This window comes from Oncorhynchus masou, chromosome 17, assembly GCF_036934945.1.
Source record: "Oncorhynchus masou masou isolate Uvic2021 chromosome 17, UVic_Omas_1.1, whole genome shotgun sequence".
NCBI lineage: Eukaryota > Metazoa > Chordata > Actinopteri > Salmoniformes > Salmonidae > Oncorhynchus > Oncorhynchus masou.
Genome location: NC_088228.1, coordinates 25,073,704 through 25,092,753, shown reverse-complemented (window position 1 = coordinate 25,092,753; position 19,050 = coordinate 25,073,704). Strand labels below are relative to the sequence as shown.

Genomic DNA, 19,050 nt, shown 5'->3' with positions numbered 1-19,050 from the left:
GATATGGTGTGGTCCTCCACTATGACCAGGGGAAGTATTCAGTTTATTAGGCTACAGATCAAATACATTTGGATAATTATAATAATCATGACCTCATGTAGCCTACCAGCACATGTAGGCTATCCGTGAGCTTGTTGGCTAGAGCATGTGCCAACGCCAGAGTAGACACCTTTGCTATTTAACACCACCGTTTTTGGGGAGTGACAAACTATCGTTAGAGTTGAAAATGCGATGGACACACATTACATTTTCGATTTTTATTGGGGTACACTAAAATTTAAGCGAACAATTACATTTTGTGTACCACGTCATCCCGCGCTGATTTGTATTGGCAACAAGTCCATTTGGAGGAACTACACTACTGGTGGGAAAATGCGTATATTTTCTTTATGCAGATTTCAGAATATAAACATGAAAATGTGTCGCCAATTGGATGGAAACCTAGCTGCTGTTGGTTTTTGCGAAAAGTTGTTTTTATTTTGAGGGGGATGTGACGTCAACACGTGTAGCTGTTTTTGTTATCAACAATAGTTAAATTGCAACGCAAAGTAGCATGCAATGTCGTATTTATTTTTCTTGGAAACGTTCTAAAAATCGACAAGTAAATGGAAACATAGAGATAGCATAAATGCAGATAGAGGGCTCTTTTCAATAAAGGAAGGGAAATATTTTCAGGAGGTGCCGGTTGTAAAATTAGGAGTCTTGTCTGTCGTAGGGACTATAGTTTAGAGAGGGAAGTTGAGTGTAAGAGGACTTTTTCCTGAGGGAGGAGTTGCAGAAACACTCCTTATTTGGAGAACGCCTGGTCACATGGGGGCAGAATCTAAGCGATAGAGATGAGCGAGACGTAACAGGAGAGAACACATCGAACTGTGCCTTGAGATGTTGAGCGGGACTAAGGACGTTGATTTTCTCAGGCTAGAGTCAATACAGTGAGGGGATAAAATGCCCACCAACTTCACTGTGGTCCCTGTGGAGGATGGCGGGGCCGGGAAGTCAAGTCTCGAACTTGTGTTTAGTGAGGAAGATATTACTCCACGACGACCCTATTCAGGTGAGGGCACACTGTTGACGTTGTCAGGACAGGCTCAGACAAGCGAAGCAGCTTCTGTAGAACCGCTGAACATGTTCACTTTACGTTTACCCGTGCACATAACGTACATAAATATGATATTGCTTTGTTTGTTTATTTTTCTCCTGTCTAAGGGGATGAAATATATATATTTTTAAGACGAGTAAACTTTTTGCAACTTCTGAGAAACAAAAACAAGCGAGGGCTTCCTGAGATTTTCCTTGCCTCCATTTCTCTTTCTCTCTCTCTAAATTCAATCTTACTCTTCTTTGGGTTTTATGGCGAAGTTGACGAAAAAAGTTTATTGCCGCCACCAACTGAATGGGGATACACAATTTTTTACAAGAGAAAGTGCAGTTCCGTTTATCACCATTGCTATACATGTCACAAAGGCCACTTTCTTCAAATTAAGAATGTCTGATCCTTGCTGGTGACATGCAGGCCTTGGTGCATGTTACTGTGTAGTTCCATTGTTATTCACTGACATCGGATCTTCTGTTCTTTCTACCCTTTTTATTGCCTCCACAAAGGATACAGAAGCTGTGCTTACACCTTGCATTAACATGTGGTTGTTGTCATGGATCCAGATTTGTTGAGTCTACACATGGTAATAAAATTATCTTAACTGCCCACTGATTCTGTATTGTGAACAGATTCCCTTGTCCTTCCCTGTGTGCAAGTTAGTCCAACCTGCCTTGGATCTCCATTACGACAAGCTGTATAAATCGACAGAAAACGGCACACTGTTATACTCCAGTAGTTTTACAATCTCATCATTACAGTCTATATTTGATATCCACTGATTTAAGACCGAGTGCTTCTGTCCTGACACCCTCGACCTGTACACAACCATAAAAATATATGATTCCATATATCCTCCTCTTGAACAGTAAACCAGCTTTTTAGGCCTGCGTGCATGCATTGGTTGTTTAGGCATGTCTTTGTGGCAATATGTAACTTTATGGGCAACCCTACCAAATTCACATACAAATGTGAGTTATAGATCTATCATTCTACTTGAATGCAAGTCTAAGAAGTGGTAGATCTGTTCTATTTGCACTTTCTATGCTTCCCTTAAGTTTTTGTCTTACTTTTGGGTTTGTACACCAGAAAATCCAATATTTTTTGTTATGGGAAATATATTTCACAGTGATTCTCTACACTATGCTAGCTTATTTATGTCACAAACTGAAATTAGGCAAACTGTTAGTTTTAGCATCCAGAAAATGGTGGAGAAATTTCTGCATAGTGCAACTTTAATATGTGTACCAAAAGTCTTGTATTTCAAAGAACCTCTAATATGATAACCTATAACAACTCGCATGTTCAAATTATGAAAATTGATAAAAGCAGCAATCGATATTGGCAAAGGAGCACGCATGTGTTCGAGCCTCTCTCGGTACCCTTGCTGCACCAGGCCGTGTTTCTTGTCTCTTTCTGTCTCTCTCTTTAATTCACTCAACTCATTCAATAGCTTGCCCTCAGTGTGACACAATCTTTCTCCCTGTTGAAATCAATATGTATAGTATTACCTTTTTAAAGGTTTCTCAGCTCTGCGTTTCACAGTGGCAGTCACCGCAATAATGCCTTTCCTCTGTCAAGTATTAACTTGCTGTGAATCAGTAGAACTCCATTGTTCTGTACCTGTTGGAAGGGAGATGTAGGTAATCCCAAATAAAGGAAACACCAACATAGTGTCTTAATAGAGTGTTGGGCCACCACGAGCTGCCAGCACAGCTTCAATTAACCTTTTGCATGGCATAGATTCTACAAGTGTCTGGAACTCTATTGGAGGGAAATTCCATAATTTGGTGTTATGTTGATGGAAAACACTGTCTTAAGCCACTCTTGCACATGGTTGATGTACACTCACTGGACTACCCTCACACTCCAACAAACGCACATGCATATTGACTTCACACACACACACACACACACAAATTCCTTCACACTCTTCACATACGCTGCTGCTACTCTCTGTTTATTATCTATACATAGTCACTTTACCTACATATTACCTCAATTACCACAACTAACCCCCGTACATACCCCTGCACATAGACTTGGTACCTCCTGTATATAGCCTTGTTATTGTAATTTTGTGTTACTATGTTTCCTTTAGTTTAGCAAATTTTCCTGACTTTTTAAAGATTCTGCATTGTTGGTTAAGGGCTCATGAGTAAGTATTTCACTACACCTGTTGTATTTGGCGCATGTGACAAATACAATTTTATTTGAATTGCTTAATCAGCTAAGGAACCACACCTGTGTGGAAACACCAGCTATCAATACACTTTTTGTCCCTAATTTACTCAATTGTTTCCTTTTATTTTGGTAGTTAAAATGGGTTAGGGCAGAGAGGAAGAGGTGACGCAAGAGGATTCACTCTGTCCAAAATCTTTCTCGTGAGATAAGCTCCATACCTATTTTGTATGGAGGTCTATGGGCGATTGTCGAATTACCTGAGGCTTATTTAATCTAATATATGTTTAGGTTGTTAGAAATGTACTGATATAAGTGGATGCACGTTGCTTTCTGGCAATTTTGAGAAAAATTACCCAGTTGTGCCTGTTGTACACACATGTATCTGCCCTCTCATTGGCTAGAATGGTCCCACGTACTTACTTTGCTGTATATATTCTAGTGTAGTATTTGTTTATTTTAATTTGATGTTTTTTTTTAGGGTGGGCGGAGGCAGGTTCGGGCCGCCAAGTAAAAAAAATAATATATATATATATACACACAACCGTTCAAAAGTTTTAGAACACCTACACATTCAAGGCTTTTTGTTTGTTTAAAAAATATATTTTCTACATTGTAGAATAATAGTGAAGACCTCAACTATGAAATAACACATGGAATCATGTAGTAACCAAAATAGTGTTAAACAAATCAAAATATATTTTGAGATTCTTCAAATAGCCACCCTTTGCATTCTCTCAACCATCTTCTTGAGATAGTCACCTGGAATGCATTTAAATTAACAGGTGTTCCTTAAACCTGTTGTAACTCCCCATCCCGTGTCCGGGATCGTTGTCATCATCTGACACTAATTAGCATAACGCAACGGACAAATATTACTAGAAAATATTCCTATTCATGAAATCACAAGTGTATCCCGTGTCTGGGATCGTTGTCATCATCTGACACTAATTAGCATAATGCAACGGACATAAATATTCCTAGAAAATATTCCTATTCATGAAATCACAAGTGAAATATATTGAAACACTGCTTAGCATTTTGTTAATCACCCTGTCATCTCAGATTTTGAAAATATGCTTTACAGCCAAAGCAAGACAAGCATTTGTGTAAGTTTATCGATAGCCTAGCATAGCATTATGTCCAGCTAGCAGTAGGCAACTTGGTCACAAAAATCAGAAAAGCAATCAAATGAAATCGTTTACCTTTGATGAGCTACGGATGTTTTCAATCACGAGACTCCCAGTTAGATAGCAAATGTTCTTTTTCCAAAAAATATTATTTTTGTAGGCGGAATAGCTCCGTTTGTTCTTCACGTTTCGCTGAGAAATCGACCGGAAATTGCGGTCACGAAAACACCGAAAAATATTCCAAATTAGCTCCATAATATCGACAAACATGGCAAATGTTGTTTATAATCAATCCTCAAGGTGTTTTTCAAATATATATTCGATAATATATCAACTGGGACAGTTGGCTTTTCAGTAGAACTGAGAGGAAAAATGGCTACCTCTGTATTTTACGCAAGAATCACTCAGAGCCATCAGGTGACCACTTACGCAATATAGTCGCTTACGCTCATTCTTCAACATAAATGCGTAAAACTACGTCAAAATGCTGTAGACACCTTGGGGAATGCATATACAAAGGAATCTGGTTGATAGCCCAGTCACTGCTCAATAGGGACGCATCGGAACGCAGAGCTTTCAAAACATGAGTCACGCCCGGATTGGATTTTTCTCAGGCTTTCGCCTGCAATATCATTTCTGTTATACTCACAGACAATATTTTTTACAGTTTTGGAAACTTGACTGTTTTCTATCCTAAGCTGTCAATTATATGCATATTCTAGCATCTTGTCCTGACAAAATAGCCCGTTTACTCTGGGAACGTTATTTTTCCAAAAATGAAAATACTGCCCCCTAGTTACAAGAAGTTAAATGTTAATTTGTGTAATTTCTTTACTTCTAGCGTCGAGCAATCCCGTATCCGGGAGCGTAATCATAGCCTCAAGCTCATTAGCATAACGCAACGTTAACTATTCATGAAAATCACAAATTAAGTGAAATAAATATATTGGCTCACAAGCTTAGCCTTTTGTTAACAACACTCATCTCAGATTTTCAAAATATGCTTTTCAACCATAGCTACACAAGCATTTGTGTAAGAGTATTGATAGCTAACATAGCATTAGCCTAGCATTCAGCATGCAACATTCAAATAAAATCATTTACCTTTGAAGAACTTCGGATGTTTTCAATGAGGAGACTCAGTTAGATAGCAAATGTTCAGTTTTTCCAAAAATATTATTTGTGTAGGAGAAATCGCTCCGTTTTGTTCATCACGTTTGGCTAAGAAAACCCCCGAAAATTCAGTCATTACACCAAACTTTTTTCCAAATTAACTCCATAATATCGACAGAAACATGGCAAACGTTGTTTAGAATCAATCCTCAAGGTGTTTTTCACATATCTATTCGATGATAAATAATTCGTGGCAGTTGCCTTTCTCCTCTGAACCTAATGGAGAAGTGGACGCAGCTGGAGATTGCGCAATAATTTCGACGGAGGACCCCAAGCGGACACCTGGTAAACGTAGTCTCTTATGGTCAATCTTCCAATGATATGCCTACAAATACGTCACAATGCTGCAGACACCTTGGGGAAACGACAGAAAGTGTAGGCTCATTCCTGGCGCATTCACAGCCATATAAGGAGACATTGGAACACAGCGCATTCAAAATCTGGGGCATTTCCTGTATGAAATTTCATCTTGGTTTCGCCTGTAGAATTAGTTGTGGGCCACTCACAGACAATATCTTTGCAGTTTTGGAAACGTCAGTGTTTCCTTTCCAAAGCTGTCAATTATATGCATAGTCGAGCATCTTTTCGTGACAAAATATCTTGTTTAAAACGGGAATGTTTTTTTTTTTATCCAAAAATTAAAAGAGCGCCCCCTATAGCGAAGAAGTTAACTTCTTACAGATCATTGGGACGCTAGCGTCCCACCTCGACAACATCCGGTGAAATTGCAGAGCGCGAAATTAAAATGACAGAAATCGCAATATTAAACATTCATGAAAATACAAGTGTCATGCATAATTTTAAAAGCTTAACTTCTTGTTGATCCAGCCGCTTTGTCAGATTTAAAAAAGGCTTTACAGCGAAAGCACACCATGCGATTATCTGAGGACAGCGCCCCGCACACAAAAGCATTACATACATTATCCAACCAAGCAGAGGCATCACATAAGTCAGAAATAGCAAAAAAATGAATCACTTACCTTTGAAGATCTTCATCTGGTTGCAATCACAAGGGCCCCAGCTACATAACAAATGGTCCTTTTGTTTGATAAGTCCTTCTTTAATCCACCGGTTTCCCTCGTTCAAAATGCATACAAATGAATCCCGTAAGTTACCAATAAACTTCTTCCAAACATATCAAACAATGTTTATTATGTGATTTGTTAAGCACATTTTTGACATAACAAAGGGGTTGAATACTTATTGGCTCAAGACATTTTAGCTTTTTTATAAAAAAAACATTATTCCACATTATGGGGTATTGTGTGTTGGCCAGTACTCAATTTCATTTTAAATTGATTAAGTCTGTAACTAGTGGTGTTTATTCATGGATGCCAAGGGAAGCCAGGCTTCAACAAAAAAATGATTTTATCTTTTGTCTCTCGGTGTTTCATAGTTTTCCTTTAATTCGCAAGTGGCTGACTGTATCTCACCGGAGAAAGCATCTGAGCGAGCGTGACAGCACCCCTCTGTCTCTCTACGTGTAGGCCGTCTATCTGATGTATGTCTGGTCCAAACAAGTATGACTTTGTTTCCGCCCGTAGCATTGAATGGAATGCAAGGGAAGCCAGCAAGCATTTGGCTTTCTTTGGTAGAAAGTATAACAAATTAACCAATATGAGATCAACAGTGGATGGTTCTGGTGCACCCCAAAAAAATGTCAGGGGAAGCCAGCTTGGATTTTGGTATCACTCCTATCAAATCACACTGAGAACATACGTCATTGACAGAGAACACTTGAATTGTTGCATCTCATTGTGTTAGCGTCCTCCAGTGGCTAGCTGACTAGCTAAAGTGGTCCGTTTCCTAAATTAGTCATGGATGGAGATATGGATTTGGACTTGGTTTTACTTAATTCTCCGTATTGGCCATTGATTATATGGTGATTCTATTCCATTCATTCATACATACATTGTTGTGCCCCTGGCCCGAGAGGATGGAAGTTCAATATGTAGCTAGATGTAGAAGGCTAATGTTAACTAGCTAACGCTGCCATGAATGGAAGTTAGTCTTACGAGCAAGCATTTTAGCAAGGTAGCCCAGGATAACAAATATAATCAAATCAGATGTTATTAGTCACATGCGCAGAATACAACATGTAGACCTTACAGTGAAATGCTTACTTACGAGTCCCTAACCAACAATACAGTTAACAAAATACGGCTAAGAATAAGAAATAAAAATAACAAGTTATTAAAGAGCAGCAGTAAAATAACAATAGCGAGACTATATACAGGGGGGGGTACAGAGTCGATGTGCGGGGGCACCGGTTAGTTGAGGTAGTTATTAGTGACTATGCATAGATAATAACAGAGAGTAGCAGCAGCAGTGTGAAAGAAGAGGGGGGGGCATTACAAATAGTCTGGGTAGCCATTTGATTTTATGTTCAAGAGCCTTATGGCTTGCTGTTTAGAAGTCTCTTGGATCTAGACTTGGCGCTCCGGTACCGCTTGCCGTGCAGTAGCAGTGCGAACAGTCTATGACTAGGGAGGCTGGAGTCTTTGACAATTTTTAGGGCCTTCCTCTGACACTGCCTGGTATAGAGGACCTGGATGGCAGAAAGCTTGGCCCCGTGATGTACTGGGCCTTGCGCACTACACTCTGTTGTGCCTTGCGGTCTCAGTCCGAGCAGTTGCCATAACAGGCAGTGATGCAACCGGTCAGGTTGCTCTCGATGGTGCAGCGGTAGAACCTTTTGAGGATCTGAGGACCAATGCCAAATCTTTTCAGTCTCCTGAGGGGGAATAGGTTTTGTCGTGCCCTCTTCACGACTGTCTTGTTGTGTTTGGATCATGTTTGATTGTTGGTGATGTGAACACCAAGGAACTTGAGGCTCTCAACCTACTCCACTACAGCCCCGTCGATGAGAATGGAGGGGTGCTTGGTCCTCCTTATCCTGTAGTCCACAAACATCTCCTTTGTCTTGATCACGTTGATGGAGAGGTTGTTGTCCTGGCACCACTCGGCCAGGTCTCTGAACTCCTATTGGGAGGTCTCGTCATTGTCGGTGATCAGGCCTACCACTTGAGTCATCTGCAAACTTAAGGATCAGCATGGCGGATGTATTGTTACCTACCCTTACCACTTGGGGGCGGCCCGTCAGGTCGAGTTGTAGAGGGAGGTGTTTATTCCCAGGTCCTTAGCTTAGTTATGCGCTTTGAGGGCACTATGGTGTTGAATGCTGAGCTATAGTCAATGAATAGCATTCTCACATAGGTGTTCCTTTTGTCCAGATGGAAAAGGTCAGTGTGGACTGCAATAGAGATTGCACCATTTGTGGATCTGTTAGGGTGGTATGCAAATTGGAGTGGGTCTAGGGTTTCTGGGATAATTTTTTTATTTTTTATTTCACCTTTATTTAACCAGGTAGGCTAGTTGAGAACAAGTTCTCATTTGCAACTGCGACCTGGCCAAGATAAAGCATAGCAGTTTGAACAGACAACAGAGTTGCACATGGAGTAAACAGTTAACAAGTCAATAACACAGTCAAAAAAAAGGGGAGTCTATATACATTGTGTGCAAAAGGCATGAGGAGGTAGGCGAATAATTACAATATTGCAGATTAACACTGGAGTGATAAATGATCATATGGTCATGTACAGGTAGAGATATTGGTGTGCAAAAGAGCAGAAAAGTAAATAAATAAAAACAGTATGGGGATGAGGTAGGTGAAAATGGGTGGGCTATTTACCAGTAGACTATGTGCAGCTGCAGCGATCGGTTAGCTGCTCAGATAGCAGATGTTTGAAGTTGGTGCGGGAGATAAAAGTCTGTGTTGATGTGAGCCATGACCAGCCTTTCAAAGCACTTCATGGCTGCAGATGTGAGTGCTATGGGTTGGTAGTCATTTAGGCAGGTTACCTTAGTGTTCTTGGGCACAGGCACTATGGTGGTGTGCTTAAAACATGTTATTACAGACTCGGACAGGGAATGGTTGAAAATGTCAGTGCTGGCAGTACACGTCCTGGTAATCCGCCTGGCCCTGAGGCCTTGTGAATGTTGACCTGTTTAAAGGTCTTCCGGAACAGCTTGCGCTCTCATGCATGTTTCAGTGTTATTTGTCTCGAAGCTAGCATAGAAGTAGTTCACCTGTTCTGGTAGGCTCGTGTCACTGGGCAGCTCTCTGCTGTGCTTCCCTTTGTAGTCTATAATGGTTTGCAAGCCCTGCCACATCCAACGTGCGTCGGAGCTGGTGTAGTGCGATTCGATCTTAGTCCTGTATTGACACTCTGTTTGATGGTTCGTCGGAGGACATAGCAGGATTTCTTATAAGCTTCCGGGTTAGTCACGGTCCTTGAAAGCGGCATCTCTAGCCTAAGCTCAGTGCGGATTTTGCCTGTAATCCATGGCTTCTGGTTGGGGTATGTACGTACGGTCACTGTGCGGACGTCGTCATCAATGCACTTATTTATGAAGCCAATGACTGCTGTGGTGTTCTCATCAATGCCATCGGAGGAATCCTGGAACATATTCCAGTCTGTGCTAGCAAAACAGTCCTGTAGCTTTGCATCCGCTTCATCTGACCACTTTTTTTTTTCTTTTCTTGATCTAGTCACTTGTGCTTCCTGCTTTAATTTTTGCTTGTAAGCAGGAATCAGGAGGATAGAATTATGGTAAGATTTACCAAATGTAGGGCAAGGGAGAGCTTTGTATTCATCTCTGTGTTTGGAGTAAAGGTGGTCCAGAGTTTATTTTTTTTATTTTATTTTTTTTCTCCCCTCTGGTTGCTGATAGAAATTAGGCAAACCTTATTTAAGTTTCCCTGCATTAAAGTCCCCGGCTACTAGGAGCGCCGCATCTGGGTAAGTGTTTTCTTGTTTGCTTATGGCGGAATACAGCTCATTCAATGCTGTCTTAGTGCCAGCCTCCATCTGCGGTGGTAAATAAACAGCTACGAAAAATACAAAGAAATTTAAGTGTGTACTGTATGACAGTGTTTCGTCAACATGAGAGGAGGATGGCATTGGCATTTCTCTACAAGTAGGGTCAGTCAACATTTATCTACTTGCGCACACACACACACACACACACACACAGTAGAACTAATGCTTAGCTTACGTTGATTGGACTAAATCGTTTTTGTATTAGACTAAGCAAAGGTGATTTGATGTTGAAGTTGAATTGGTGCTGGAATAGTGGCCCCTGTTTTCTTTGCGACTTTCGATAACTCTGTGGTTCTAAATCAATAGTTGTTTAGTAGTCGGAAACATTAGGTTGCTTGACCATGCTGTAGGTCATGTAACTCTCTGGTTTCATGCAATATGCTTTGTGGACTAAACCAGACAGAGTTTGCCATCTGGTGATAAAACAAAGGTGTGGTTTAATTTATTCTCCCACTATTGTCTCAGCCTTTAGGCCTATATATCACAGTCGAGGCATATGAACTAACAGGTTATAGAGCAAACAATGCAATTATCACAAGGTTGTAATATGGCTTTTTTCTGGCTTCCCCGGTGATTTTACCCACGCACCGCTACTGGCTGTGACACAACATTTTGAAAAAGAAAAAAGGTGTGTGAATTGTTTCTGAAGGCCCTGTATTATAGGACGACTTGGGAGAATGATGATCCGCAACAGACAGTACATCTCAGTATTAGAACTTCAAATACAGTCAGACTAGCCTGCTACTGTGCTTTTCTGGACCTTATAAACTGCAGAGAGTAGACCCACAACTGATACAAATGGAATTAAATATTAAAATCACAGGGCTTATGCGCTGTTATTCAGTAGGGATAAAAACACATTATATTGATAGGTGTGTGAATTGGACCATATTGCTGTCCTGCCTGAGCATTCTAAGTGAAACAAGTTCTTTTGGGTGTCAGGGAAAATGTATGGGAGTAAAAAGTACATATTAATTTAGGAATGTAGTGGAGTTAAAGTGAAAGTTGTAAAATATAAATAGTCAAGTACAGATATCCCTAAAACAACTTAAGTAGTACTTTAAAGTACTTTTACTTAAGTATACAGAACAAAAATATAAACTCAACATACAAAAATATCAAAGATTTTGCTGTGTTACAGTTTTTTATAAGGAAATCAGTCAATTTAAATAAAGTCATTAGGCCCTAATCTATGGATTTCACATGACTGGGCGCAGCCTGGGATGGCATAGGTCCACCCAGTTGAGAGCCAATTGCACTCTCCCTCAACTTGAGACATTGGTGGCATTGTGTTGTGTGACAAAACTGCTCACTGTAGAGTGGCCTTTTATTGTCCCCAGCACAAGGTACACTTGTGTAATGATCATGCTTTTTTTATCAGCTTCTTAATATGCCACACCTGTCAAGTGCATGTATTATCTTTACAATGGCTAAAATGCTCACTAACAGGGATGTAAAAACATTTTTGCACAACATTTGAGAGAGGGACCAGCACTTTACGTGTTGCGTTTATATTTTTGTTCAGTGAACTTTACACCACTGGTTTTAGCCTGTGTGGACATTGTTTTGCGAACAGTAATGAACAGTTGAAACATTTCTACACGCAATGTTGTATTGTTTAAGTGTGCTAATTTCTGTGCAGCATGTGGGTGGTGGGGAGCTAACGATGCAGCTCTCGCAATGAATGAGGAAGTGGAGCAGGCACTTTTCTCTTTGCGCTATTAAGGGGTTGCGCTGATAGACTTCATCACTTGAGACATTTGGCAGACGTACCAAAACTAACAAATTCTAGTACCTATTTATTTGGTTATTTTTATCAGAAATACTGAAGTTTCGATATAACGAGTCACACAGAACACGTAAGGGCAGGCTTTGGTCTGTTGTCATTATTGGGCTGTAATCAGCAGTAGGAAGACTTCACTCATTTCCAGCTATTATATCTGCGTTACGTCATGTGCTCTCCGCTCTGTTCTTATGCCTACAGTACCTGTACTCGCACACTGCTGTCTCCACACAATACGTCCAGTATAAACATAGTTTTCCAAAATGGACTGCTTAGACTGTGTCAGGTATCACAGCATCGTGAGTCTCTCTCCCTGCAATGCACTAAATATACAGCCCATAAAGGCTTTTTTTTAACATCAATAAACTCATAAAACCTGTATTTCTATTCGGGGGTGTCATGCACCCATTATTTTAAATGCCTGAAACAGCTTTTTCCTACAATCTAGAGCCGTAATCATTATGCCTAATTATATGTAAAGATAGTTAGGCTAGCTTGCCCAGAGACTGCCTGGCAGCTCCCCCACGGAGAGAAGCACGAGATTGAAATTCACTCAACTTTCTAGAGTATCCCCTATCAATGTTTCCCTTTTTACTGTGGAAATTGTGATCGAATCAATGCAATATTAGCCACTTTCAATGCAACATATCGTAACAAAATGAACTATGCGAGAGATTTTGTTGTAGGCAGAACGCATCAAATTAGGATTTTATTGGATTGACACACATGACTCAGCCAGTACTCTACACAGACCGGTGCAGTATAACCAATCAGAGCTGCAGCAGGCCTAAATGCAAATAGACCATTGCTATATGGGTCTGTCTTTACAGCTGTGGTCGTGAGTAGATGTGCTTGTTTTGAGATCAAAGCCACGTCTGCACATTTTGTTCATATCCTTTGCTAGTTAGTGAGTTATTAGCCCAGTTATATATCATTTGTCAGCATTAGGGTAGTGATTGCTTCCCGGAAGAGCACAAAATGTGTACATTTCTAGACATCTTTGAAATGCTAGTCAGGTAAATAACTTTTTGTGTCTTAAAGGGGCAGTGTTGTATTTTGAGACAGGCTAAGTAGCCAATAGGTGGAGTGCAGCCTAATTTGTCTGATTCTGTAATAATGGTATGGAAATAATAATGCGTTTTATTTTGTAAAGTGGTTTCTTGCATTAAACAACACAACACCATTTTCAGTCACTTCTGTGTCTGAAGGACACGTGGATAAACAGGTTAATGTCATGCCCTGCATGTTTTTTTTATAGGCCTACATTGAACACCACACATTGACTGCTACTGAATGACAGATCAGCTATTTCCATGTTAAGATGTTATGGGATGCAGTTTATCCTTTGTTTTTGATGGTAGGCCACTCTTATAGGCCTACGTTATGATCAAATAGCCACAGGAGCCTACTTGGTCACTGATAAAACTAACATAAAGCAGGTACAGCCTCAGTGTGGAAGTTGCAAAGAATTTCCCCGACATATGAGTTTGCACTCAACGGATGTGAAATGAACATTGGTGGCTAGTATTACAGAGAAACAACAAAACATTTTTTGTTTTATTTATTCATCAAGAAGGAATTAATAGGCTACATAGCTTGATCAAATTAATTTCCAAAAATACCTCCTGCTAGTCCTTCCCGTTACCCGCAGTTAAAATCAAATCAAAGACTGTGTCACTCTACACCAGTGGTCACCAACCGATCGGTTGATCTTCAGGGCATTTCTAGTCAATCACCAATTTTTTGGGTAAAAAACCCTCCAACAACAAAGCCTTTACATTGCAGTTTTTTAAAATTTGTCTCCTGCTGTTTGCGGTAGGTGATCCCGATACAAGCTGCCCTGTGTGCTGAGTAGGTCTAAGTGTTCTGACTTTAAAACCATTTCATGTGTCTGAAAGTACAAATCCGCCTTCCCGGCAGTCCTGAATCAAGTGCACTATAGGTCTACCACTGGCCAATCGGACTGCTCTGATTTGTCTGTAGTATCATAGCAGGCGTAAACAAATAAAAGCTACAGCAAAGTTAATATTGTGAGATTAACACTTTTTTTATTCAACACCTAGGCTATATAAGCCATAAAATGTGTGTTTTTCCTTCTTCCACTCACGCTACAACAAGCACTGCAGCTGTAATGAATGACTAGGAACGTGTATCTATAGGCTTGCGTTGTTGTAAATATTAACGACTTGGGTCTTTTCTAATATCAAGGAAAATGTCACTTTCTCTGTTCATAGGAGTAACAACATGAATTTGTGCATGAGGCAGAAATAATGTGGTGAGACTCGAGTTTAACCATCAACTGGAAGACTGTGTCCCTTTTTGGTCAGTGTCAGTGGAGGAAAGGGAGAGTGGAGGGATGCTGAGAGGTGGACCCTCAGCCTGCTGCTCTCTCCCTCCACTGAGACCATCATGAGCCCAGTCAAATAAAAAGCTAATATTTTAAATGTATGCTCACACAGCTGTGCCTCACAAGTAATACAACAACAAATCTATTGTGTGGTCATATAGCCTATCTCAAATGTCAGAACAACAATGCATTGGTAGGGCAATTCAAGCAAAGTCCATATGTGGTGATAATGTATTGGTCCTATAGCCTACTGCACAAACCTTATTGCTACAGTACTGTTTTTAATGTTGCATAGGCTTACATTTTTATTTATTTTTTGGCTTGAATTTTGACTCCGTGATCTTGACTCAAAGGTTGGTGACCACTGCTCTACACTCTCTCCTCCACTGAAGATACGGCCCATACCAAAGCAGTGGTTATCAAACTTTTTGGTCCCCTAAAAGGAGTGGTTCGAATCTCATGGTACAATACCGTAGGCCTATGTTAGTTACCCGTTCAAATAGGCAAAGGTATACATATCAAATATAAATGGTATATGTAGCTTATTAAAATATGTACGAAAAATATATTTTTACCATTCAGTTTCATACTCTCGACCCCCACAAAATGTTTGAGACCCCCAGTTAGAGAACCACTGCACTGGACTACAGTATCTAACGTCCTCCCTAGGCATCTCTTTGCTCCATGCACCTTGGGCGGAACCACTTACTAGGGAGAATAGGGGGGGTACTCTTTGCCTGGTCCAGTCAGTGTGCCCCTTCTGCAAAACACTGGCGACAGATATTTTTATAAATAGTGGATTCTCTGTTAATTTCATTCAATGAGCCAGAGTCTGAGGCAGTGTGAGAAACGATAGTTAGCACTGTCATTCATAATTGTTTATGAATGAGGTAGAGTTAGGCTTACTTGCTGTTTTGACATATAGGATGACCAAATTTGAGCAACACTATCATGGTGGGCTGCATGCTTATCATTTTGACTTAACTTTGCTTCATTGTTTCCTGAAAACTACCTCCCCCATTGGCAGAAGCAATACAAGGTCAGACTTCCCTCCCTTGGGACTAGGATGAGATTACAATCTGTTGTGCAGATCTGTTTTGTGTCTGTGTTCCTAGAGATAGAGAGAAGACCCAGGGGCCCATGTGGTTACATTCAGGCTAACCTCAGTTTGTTTACAATGTGATTCTCCTATTAATTTAAGCAAGATCTGTTGTTTCCGCAGTCTGCACAACCTAACTGTAGATCATTTCTCCTTATTCTGTGGAGATTGACTTCAACACGGTGACTCATGAGACTGTTGAAATCCTGTTCAGAGTACCACAGGCCAACGCCCAACCCATCCGCAAGCTTGTTAAGAATGTGTAGGCCTGGCCTACTGTCTTTCTCAATAAGTCTACCCTCAGGGCATTCAACTTCGTCACTGCCTATTACAATAAGAGCACCAAACAGAGCCCTAACACAGAGTCCTCTGCCGTGCCATGCTGTATGCATATGCATGTGATGGCATTTAATGTTCAATGCTACTGTAATTAGCATAGCCTTTCATGACAATGGTGCTCTAATTTTGTTTTACCTTCTCCTTCTGGGTTGATGACAAACAGTATTTTTTTCTGAGTGACCCCAGGTTGGATATTCATCATCTTGTTTACAGTAATTGAACATAGTTGTTATGATATTATAGTCTTTTGCATGGTGTTACATGATACCATCGTCAACTATGTCAGAGCAGGGAATGTCAGTGTTGCTTGTGTGTTCTTTTTTAATATGCGTGAATGAAACAGAAATGACTTGCGTCATTGTAGGCTACTGTGAATTAATTGAAGATGGTTAAATGCCTGAGCGGAATGGGACAGTTCACAACAGCATGTACATTATTTATGCCTAGTAACAGGCAAAGTGTTCATATTCTTATATTTTCTTATTTCTTATTGTTGCATTGTCGAGAATTAACCGGTCTGCTGATACAGTGCCAGTTTGTGAATTCTCATCCAAGTAGAGAAGTGCAACTGAAGCATAAAATGTTTCTGATGCCGAGCTGAAATTACAATGAGAAGCATTTTAGATCTGTATTTATAAAACGCAGCAAGACATTTTTTACATGTGTTTGAATATTTTTTTAATGCGTGAAAAACAAAGAATGCTGTGTTAATGTGACCCCTAAGTTTATCTTGCTAGTTATCTAAGTATGTGGCTGAATTAATAATGTAACAGTGCATTATATTGTGAAGAGCTTTCTGCCGTGTTTGAGAAGCATTTTGGATGAGTTATCTGTACTGCTGCCACTGCAGCTTGATCCTTGTTTTTTCTCCTCTCTGTTCTCTGCCTGTCTGCTCCCCCCCATCTTCTCCTGAGCAAAGCAGGGAGGCCCAATGCCTTAGTGACACCAGACTTCACACAGACACGGTGTGTACACATGCTGCTCCAGAGCCAGTACTGTTCTTCCTTCAGACAAGCCTGTGTCAACACTTGTTCATTTGCCCAATGTATCTCAATCACTTTCGCTTGTAAATGTCCAAACTCAGTAAAAATGACATTCGGTAGCTCTTGACTATGCATTGTCTTCAGAAAGTATTCAGACCCATTGACGTTTTCCACATTTTGTTGCGTTGCAACCTTATTCTATAATGAATAAAAAAATACACCCTCAGCATTCTACACATAATACCCAATAATGATAAAGTGAAAATAGGTTTTCAATTGATTGGACATGATTTGGAAAGGCACACACCTGTCTATAAGGTCCCACTGTTGACATGTGCATGTCAGAGCAAAAACCAAGCCATGAGGTCGAAGGAATTGTCTGTAGAGCTCGGAGACAGGGTTGTGTCGAGGCACAGATCTGGGGAAGGGTAACAAAAAATGTCTGCAGCATTGAAGGTCCCCAAGAACACAGTGGCCTCCATCATTCTTAAATGGAAGAAGTTTGGAACCACCAAGACTCTTCCAAGAGCTGGCTCCCCGGCCAACCTGAGCAATTGGGGGAGGGCCTTGGTAAGGGAGGTGACCAAGAAACCGATGGTCACTGACAGAGCTCCAGAGTTCCGCTGTGGAGATGGGAGAATCTTCAAGAAGGACAAACATCTCTGCAGCACTCCACCAATCAGGCCTTTATGCTAGAGTGGCCAGACAGAAGCCACTCCTCAGTAAAAGGCACATGATAGCCCACTTGGAGTTTGCCAAAAGGCACCTAAAGGACTCTGACCATGAGAAACAAGATGGTCTGATGGTCATCTCTGGTCTGATGAAACCAAGATTGAACTCTTTAGCCTGAATTTCAAGCATCATATCTGGAGGAAACCTGGCACAATCCCTACGTTGAAGCATGGTGGTGGCAGCATCATGATGTGGGGATGAACCTGATCGAACATCTGGAGAGACCTGAAAATATCTATGCAGCAACGCTCCCCATCTAACCTGACAGAGCTTGAGAGGATCTGCAGAGAAGAATGGGAGAAATTCCCAAAATACAGGTTTGCCAAGCATGTAGCGTTATACCCAAGGAGACTGCCAAAGGTGCTTCAACAAAGTACTTAGTAAAGGGTCTGAATACTTTTTTATGTTTAATAAATTAGCAAAACATTTCCTTTATCTGCTTTGTAAATATTTATGGGGTATTGTTTGTAGATGGTTCCCCTCCCCCCTCATCATTGTCATACATTTTTGAATAAGGCTGTAACCTAACAAAGTGTGGAAAATGTCAAGGGGTCTGAATACTTTCCGAAGGCACTGTATATGTAAAACTTTACAAGCTGGATTGCCTGTCTTGTCCTGCAATTCATTTATTTTAATTTGCTATCATTAGCATATTTAATTAGCTAGCATCCTCCATGGAAATTCTCTATTGCTTGTCCTAATTTTGTTAGCATTATGGTAATAGATTCCCAATGTTGTTGTTTTTTGGCACCCCCTTGTGTACCCTTGTGTACTAAGCTGGTAATACTGTAAATCTAGGATAAGAGAATTCTGGATACCGTCCCACCCTATGTGGAACCCATGTTATGCGTGCAAAAAGTGATATTTTTTCAAAAGGAGCCCATGCCCTGATTTAAAAAAAATATATAAAAAAATACAAGTATGTGTAGCTGCTTGTAGAAACCTTAGAATCTGCTCTTTCTAACGGTGTAAAGAAATAGAAAATCTGATCTTGATGAACCTCTAGGAGGATTTGAAAAATTAGTTTTTATTATCCACGTTTCATATTTTTTTCCTACCCTCACTGCACTTTGTTAGATATCATGCACATTGATGGCTTCCTAGCAAACGTCCTCAACAACAGATTTCTCATTTTCGTAGTAGCAGCAGACAGTTATCTAAATAGGCTTTTGGGACTCCAAGAGAAGAGGAATAGCGGATTGCGCACAGGCTCATCTGGAAAAGAGAGGCTATGTATAGCCGAAGAAGCTCATTCATCATAATAATGGTGCCGAAGGAGATGGCTGTCGTTTTATTATTCCGTAACG

General features: G+C 40.5%; 1 protein-coding gene across 3 annotated transcripts in view; it reads left to right on the top strand.

The window, feature by feature from the left end:
- Nucleotides 1-744: 744 nt before the first annotated feature.
- LOC135558757 (solute carrier family 12 member 7-like) overlaps nt 745-19,050 on the top strand; it is a 76,886-nt gene continuing 58,580 nt past the window's right edge. Inside the window, exon 1 of one of the 3 annotated variants that reach the window (XM_064992850.1) lies at nt 745-1,054. In XM_064992850.1, coding sequence (XP_064848922.1) covers nt 946-1,054 — 109 coding nt within the window. In that variant the 5' untranslated portion in view covers nt 745-945. The remainder of the gene's footprint in view (nt 1,055-19,050) is intronic. The other 2 variants (XM_064992849.1, XM_064992848.1) reach the window with 2 other exon arrangements.